Source organism: Hippocampus comes, unplaced genomic scaffold (genome assembly GCF_001891065.2).
Source record: "Hippocampus comes isolate QL1 unplaced genomic scaffold, H_comes_QL1_v1.1 scaffold26, whole genome shotgun sequence".
In the NCBI taxonomy this organism is placed as follows: Eukaryota; Metazoa; Chordata; class Actinopteri; order Syngnathiformes; family Syngnathidae; genus Hippocampus; species Hippocampus comes.
In genome coordinates this window covers 373410-381115 of record NW_017805004.1, presented here as the reverse complement: position 1 = coordinate 381115, position 7706 = coordinate 373410, and the positions used below count along the sequence as shown (strand labels likewise).

General features: G+C 39.6%; 1 protein-coding gene across 5 annotated transcripts in view; it reads right to left on the bottom strand.

The window, feature by feature from the left end:
- Positions 1–7706, bottom strand: part of epha7 (eph receptor A7) — a 92405-nt gene that overhangs the window by 7553 nt on the left and 77146 nt on the right. For 4 of the 5 annotated variants that reach the window (XM_019859096.1, XM_019859104.1, XM_019859114.1 and 1 more), the window contains exons 10-14: positions 7434–7559; positions 4788–4973; positions 3765–3826; positions 3469–3678; positions 2857–3006 (exon numbers count right to left, since the gene is read on the bottom strand). In XM_019859096.1, the coding sequence (XP_019714655.1) occupies positions 2857–3006; positions 3469–3678; positions 3765–3826; positions 4788–4973; positions 7434–7559 (734 nt within the window). Of the gene's footprint in view, positions 1–2856; positions 3007–3468; positions 3679–3764; positions 3827–4787; positions 4974–7433; positions 7560–7706 lie in introns of those variants that run through there. The other variant, XM_019859121.1, reaches the window with a different exon arrangement.

The window sequence follows — 7706 nt, the reverse complement described above, 5'->3', positions numbered from 1 at the left end:
CCGCGCTTGCGTACATGTTCGCGCTGAAACACGCACAGCAGAGAGCAGCGGACTATCTACTGCTGAGGCTCGCTTAGCTTGAGTGGAGTCGCCGCAACAGTAATACCCTCGCCTCGCATTCTCATGGCCTCGCCATATCTTGGAGATTTCGAAATTTCGGCCCGAACGGAAGCCATAAAGGGTACACGTGTGCACACAAAAGGAAGATTAATCATTGAATGTCGAGTATTTGAATAGCGTTTTGTGTAAACTAATTCATGCTTGATCGGCCAAGTGCGTGCGCGTGCGTGTGTGCGTGTGTGTGTGTACACACACACACACACACACACACACACACACACACACTTATTTATTTTTTCCGGAATTTTCAGAAAAGTCCACTTTCATCTCTGTTTAACTTTGTCCGAGAAAATCTCTGACAATGGCTCTTTCAACATTTTGGGTTGCCGACCCCTGTGTTAGACCCTGAACTGGTAGACAGTCATTAGCAGGGCACGTAGAAACAAACAGAGAGAAAAAAAAAATCAAAGTCACACCTATTGTAGCTTGCACCATTATTGGTTTCGATGGCTTTCCATGACAACTGGGATCGAATTTATTTGAGGTTGTTGTTTTGTGAAAGTGTCTTTTGTTTCCATACCAACCTTGATAGTTATGTTTTTTTTCTTTCAATATTTTCAAGTTGGTATTAGGAATATTTTCTCAAAGATCACTTCCGCTTTGAGGTCACGTATGGCGGACGGTGCGAGGAATTGCGAGAGAGCGAGAAACACGAACCACAACACCGTCTGGTCGACTGTATTTTTCATTGTCTACTGTCGGTCTGCAAGGTGCACACAATATCGTGGCAAAAACTCACACTGAAAAAAACCTGCAAATTATTGTTATCGTATTAATCTAAACAATTAGAATACTTTTGATGAAATAAATAAAATAAAAGTTGAACTTTTTTAAAGACTTTAGAACAGAGTTCTCAAACAGTGGCGGCCGCTTGTCATTCAAGGAGGTAAAGCAAATTTTTTTGCCGGCCTACATCATAAATGAGTTCATTCATTCATATACTTTGCATTTACTTTGTGTTAAATTAGAATACAGAACTATACATTACATTTCTTGATTTAAGTTTGATATAAGTCGTGTCAGTTACGAATGAAAAGTAGCTGGTTCTGAACAAAAATATGAAGGTATTCAAACACATCATTTAGCAAACGAAATGATTACAGCAGTCAATATTTCGCCATTTATTTATTTTTTGGATGAGGGGGTATTTTACGGAAAGCTGAGCTTCCTTTGTGGTTATTCAACAATTGCCACAAGTCTCAAATTCAATTTTTGCGAGGGCTGCCGGAGGTAGTCTGGATGTGTATAGGTCACATGAAGTATTTCACAATAAAAGGGGGCTCAAGTATTATTTAAAACAGGACAAATAATCCGATTATCTAAATCATTACGAACAAATTCAGTCCCAACCTCGCGTTTATAATCCAACCATTTAGCGCCATCCACGGGTTAACTCGAGTACTGCATATTTCCGTGGGGTGGGGGTGGGGGGGGGGGGCTAATGCAATTCCTCACAAAGTATCAGGCTTGTAACGGGTTGTCATGAGGTGCAATCGCCAGCAGATGTCAACCATGTCTTGGATACGAGCATAGACAGTCCTGTTTACGCAGTAGAATAAGACCACATTGAAAGAAATAATGTCGGACTGCTCAGGCTAAATTAAAAGGAAGCATGGAGAGCGATTAGAAAATGGAGAAATGCGTCCAACGACTTTATCTTGCTTTTCAACAAAGGCGACAAAAGATTAAAGACTGCAAATGCTTTAGTGACGTTGAACCCGACTTTAAATGAAGACTTTCCACTTGGGATAAGGCTCAGAGCAGCGGAGAAACGTGTCGCCTGAGCCCCCAGAAAAAGACAAGACTGTGAGTAACTTGAAGATTCTGGCTGGTGTCATGCTGAATGGGAACCAATCATCAGTGAATCAACTCAAAACATTTTTGGCACTGAGTTTTATCATTGGTTTGTAAAAAAAAAAAAAAAAAAAAAAAAGACGTCACTATGTATTGGGATGTGTGAAACCCCAATATATACATTCTTTCCTTCTTTCTTGTGTTTATATGTAAAAAGAAAAATGTTCTGAAACCCCTCCAACGTGCGTTTTGGATTCATGACAATGAAACATGTTTTGTTTTTGTCAACCATTAAATGTAAATTATATTTTTTTTCACTTTGCACATTTTTCTTTTGAAATGGAAAGGACATTCTGTTTCGTTTGTTACAGTATCACATGCGACCTGACTGACCGTGATAAATTAACATTCAATTTATGAAAAGGAAAAAAATAAAAAGCACCCTTGGTCTAAAGTTTTATGGGCGAAGTCACAAACCGGTATAAGTCAGCGAGGCGTCATCAGGTTTGCGTGGTTCAGTCATCCGCAACAACAAAGGACCCCTCTGGAATTCTATTGTTTGCTCATGCAATCGTGACAGCAACCAGATAGCGGTTCAGCTTCCACATCTGTATGCCAAATCCTTGAGTAAATACGGCCCAAATGGTGAGTGTTTTGCACGTCAATGTTTGCAAGTCTATGTCATGTTTTCCTCAAAGGTCAAACGAAATCATAGCTCTGTAGATACTGTGTTTAGTAGCAATGCTGGTACCACATACTAAAACAGATTAAGTTGCTCCCTTCAAAGAGAATGTCGAATACATTTGAACGTTCAATATCAATTGACTAAGATAACACTCCAGAGACCCAACTCTTTGTTTGCAAGCAATTAAAAAAAAAATACGGTATTCAAATTTCCATATGCCCATTTTAAGCAGTTTGGATTTTTAGATCGCCACTTACATCTTGATTAGACATGTCCCAGTATGGCCTTTCTCCAAAAGACATCACCTCCCACATGACAACGCCATAACTCCACACGTCACTCGCAGAGGTGAATTTACGGAACTGGATGGCTTCTGGAGCAGTCCATCGGACTGATATTTTTCCGCCCTGTTCAGAAAAAGTGTGGTGAGTGACAGTTTTGTACACGAATGCTGAAAGATTTTGTTTTCCTTTTGGGGTCGCCACAGCACATCATCCTTTTCCATCTGAGTCTTATCTTCTGCATGCTCCTCTCTAACACCAACGGCCATCATGTCTTCCCTTACTTACATCAATCAACCATCCTCATCACCATTCTCCCAATACACTCTCAATCACTCCTCTGGACATGTCGAAACCATCTAAGTCTGCTGTTCCTAACATCTAACCTTGGCTGACCATATGTTGAGCTCATTTTTAATCACATTGAACCTGGTCACTCCTGAAGAAAACCTCAGCATCGTAAATTGAATTACGAAAGATGCCCAGCTATAATTGTTGATTTTTTAAATTTTTTCTTTTTTTTTTTTTTTAAAAATGCACTGCATTTCCGGTGCCCAAGAGAAAAGGCAAGTGCTTGAATTAACTCACCGTAGTTGAGTAGACAGCCTCAGGGTCGTCATTTATCGTCCTGGAAAGACCAAAGTCAGACACTTTGCATACAAGATTGCTGTTGACAAGGACGTTACGAGCAGCCAGATTTCGATGGACGTATCCCATATCGGCGAGATATCTCATCCCCGATGCTATGCCCCGCAGCATCCCAACCAACTGAATGATTGTGAACTGACCATCATGTATCTGTGCAAAAAAAAACACAAAAAAAAAACATGAAGATAACCATTCATTTTTCCTTCATGAGAGTTGGAGATACTCATGATACCCACTCGAAGGAAGGCATCTAATGAGCCATTCTCCATGAACTCTGTCACTATCATCACAGGTTTTCCTGGAGAAAAAGAGCACTGATTACATCCTGTACATCCCAAAAAAAAAAAAAAACACTTCTTCACAAAACGCTCGAGACAAAATAAATAAATTAATTAATTAAAGGTATGTGTTACAGTGAAACTCCTCTACAACAAAACCTACATGGGCGAAAATACCCCCTAGTGTGAAAAAATGTTCATGCATGAAAGCCATTCCCTCTTTTCTGCTTCCTTCTACAACGAAAAAAACCCCTGTTCCGTGATACGAAATCTTTTTCTCTGCTCTTGCCTCGCAACGAGATTCACTACAACGAAAACAAGCCTTCCGCAAAAGTCTAATCCAACCTCAGCATGCCACAGCGACCTGTACTGCTTTGTTCAGAAACGGCAACAGCAACCACCACACTGGTTTACACATGCGCAGCAGTACAGGAAGTATTTGTTTCAGACGTAGCACGAATGTTGCATTGCTAAAATGGCGACAAAAAAAACCCCCAAAAAAAATGGACCTTTGCAGACCAAGGAGTTAAGAAAAGAAAAGCTTGAACACTTGAAGACAGGATAAAGGTAATACAAATGAAAGATGGAGGAAGCAAAATAAAAGACATTATGCAAGAAATTGATGTAAGTGAAAGTAAATGCTGATTGTAAATTTCGCAATTTCTTTCCCTTTTTTCTTTCTACGCTGTCTATATGAAGTGTCAAATAAGTGTATGCTCATGCTTATGCACTATTGGAATAAAAATAAAAAGTACACATATATGTTTTTTGTGTGTGTTCATGTTTACGTCTGAGATAAAAATTGCTTCAGTGAAAAGTCCCGTTGTGAAAAATGTCTTGCTGCAAACATGATTTCGTTGTAGAGGAGTTTCACTGTAAATACACATTCATAGTCTCATTCAAATAGACTTGAGAATTATAAGGCTGCACGGCTAATGTCATAAGCTGTAATGCCAAAACGAAAACGGTTCCACACGTTACCTCTTGTCACTACTCCCTCAAGATGCACAACATTGGGATGGTCAAACTGTCCCATAATGCTGGCCTCACACAGGAAGTCCTTTTTCTGCTTCTCTGTGTGACCCACTTTTAATGTTTTGATGGCCACTGCAGCATCCCGCTTTCCAGGTACTTTGAGCCGGCCGCTGCACACCTCTCCAAACTGTCCTGTATGGCATGGAATAGTGGTTGAAGGTAAAGAGAAAAAGAGAAGACGGTGTTTTCAATATTCATTCGTTCTTTCCATTTTCCAACTGCCAATTAAAAAAAAAACTAAAAAACTAAAAAAGACTCATGATTTTGTTACTGTTTCAATATCTGACATAAATAATGAAAAAAAAAACATGCCTGATTTTATTCTTAAATTTCTGTCCAAGACCAAAAAATGTGAACATGAAAAGCACAGGACAACATTGGGATTGACCTTTTCATGCACCAATAACCTGTAACCTAATAACATGATAATTATTAGGTTACACTGTAGTAACCACTGTCCCTCAAAGGGTTAATATTAATTGCCCTATGTTTACTTGACTCAGACGTTTGGTAACACGGATTCGAGAAGATGTCAGCTTTTTATTTGCTGGCACCACAGTCATTCCCAAATACGACCACCATCCATCAAATCGGCTGTCATGTTTTGCGTGATGGTAGAGGGCCAAAAAAATAGCAGGGAGGTGGGAGAAGCAGGGTGTACTGAACAAAATATGTTAACCAAAACATTTATAAGGCCACACTGGAAAAAAAAACAAACAAACTCAAAAACATAAATACAGTGGCACCTCTACTAATGAAATTAATTGGTTCCGGAAGAAATTTCTTGACGAGAAAATTTTGTAAGTAGAGACGCGTTTTCCATGTCAATGCACAAATACGTTCCAAGCCCCCCAAAATTCAGACATAAATGTTTTCAAAAGCATAATAATGCATCAAAATATATAACAAATACATGTTACTATTAGATTATTGCACTTTTTTTTGAGAGTTGTGCATCATGTATAAAACAAGAATTAAAATGATGGTCATTTAATTAACTTTTCACTGTGTCCTCATCGTTTTTTTTTGACCTCTTTAGTTCATGTTCTCTCTCAGAAGTGGTTTTTGCCTGGCGTTTTGGAAAGAACTGATCCAAGGACGTTTGCTTTTGTTGGCTTATAACAATCCTTTGAAAATGTCCAAGGCGGAAAAGTGGTTAAGATGGCACGACTGTGTGTTTTATGTGGTGTGTTGTATTATTTTGTCATTTCATGTTCAGTGCTCTTTTGATGGCGTGTGTTTTATGTGGTGTGTTGTATTATTTTGTCATTTTATGTTAAGTGCTCTTTTGATGGCGTCGCGGGCACCCACAGTGCCTCCTCTTGTTGTCTGTTTTCTGTTTAAGAGGGAGGACATTTCATCTGTGCTGTATGTTTAACATTCAGCACATTTGACAATAAAGTTGTACTTGATACTTGATACTTGAAGGCAAACATCAGCTGAGTGAGCGATAGCCCGACTGGTGAACACCTTTTCTGGGGATTGCCATTTACATAAAACTATCGGAACCCCTCATGCCCTGAGGGGCGAATGACGAGGACGCTGCATAGACACATATCTATCTATCTACACACATGGACATATTTGGTAGAAGTCCCTCTTAGCCGATGGGATGCCAGGAAGATGCTAGGTAATAGCCAGTGGCAGAGCAGCTCGAAGTATGTTGCTTTCAGGAAACTCGGAGCTGCAAGTTGCAGCCCATACTGTATTTTTACCTTTCATATCTTGGAATTTTTTTCGTAGCGAGAGGCAATATTTTCCCGTTGAGGCATTTCGTAACTTGAAAATTTCGTATGAAGAGACGTTCGTAAGTAGACGTACCACTGTAGCTCAAAGTAACAAACAAACAATAACCCCTGACACTAGCACAACAATCCGACCAAAAGCGGTCGGCGTGGCAGTCCTTTTAACAGAAAAGAGCTAATGACATGATGACCAACAGGTGCGACGCTGGAGGAGAAGCCCTCCACTGCCACCTGTCCGTCACAAACGGAACAGAACCATGACATCAGCCCTATTGCGAGGGTCATTCAATAAATAAGGTACATTTTTTTCGGTAACAGGACTTCTATTACAGATAGAAACTTTTTTTTTTTTCAACATAGTCTCCCATATATCTCTCAACGTAAAAATCTTTGGACGAATGTCTCAGCCAGTCACTCACAACACCTTTGGCTTCATTTTCTTTTGCCAACAAATTTTGTTACAATGAGTTTGGATGATTCCCTGAATGCATTTAGGGTTGAGGTGGATTTATTCAGTGTCATAGGTGTGTTTGACTTGATTTTATTACTCGTATCATGATGGGCAGTTTTCACATGAAAATTATTCACAGTGGAACCATTTGCCTGTTTCTAAGGTTTGTAGTAATTAGTATGCCATTTTCTCAAATGCATTTGGCCACCGAAAGAAAATAAAAAACATTTTGATGGGATGAGATGGAATAATTATAGTGACGTTTTACACCTCTGTGCTATTACACACGTCAATTTACAATGTCGAAAGCTACGTCCTGTCTTCAAGATGTGAATATTGGACTGATGACAAGAAAGATACGAGCGCAGGGACTAAAGAGAAGGCAGAGGGACTCACCTGCTCCAAGAACCCTTTCAATTTGAACGTAGGACGCATCCAGCTCCTTGGCAAATTGATGAACAGACCTATTTGGGTCCTCGTTGGTTTCGGGGTCAATATAAGTTTTGGAGCCTGGAAATTTAACTGAATAAGAAAATAGGATTATTGTTTCATTTTTAATTGTGAAAAGCAAACAAGCATGCTGTGCGTATATTGATAATTGTGAAAAATATGAACACATCCTATACCACAGGTGTCAAACTCAAGGCCCGGGGGCCAGATCTGGCCCGC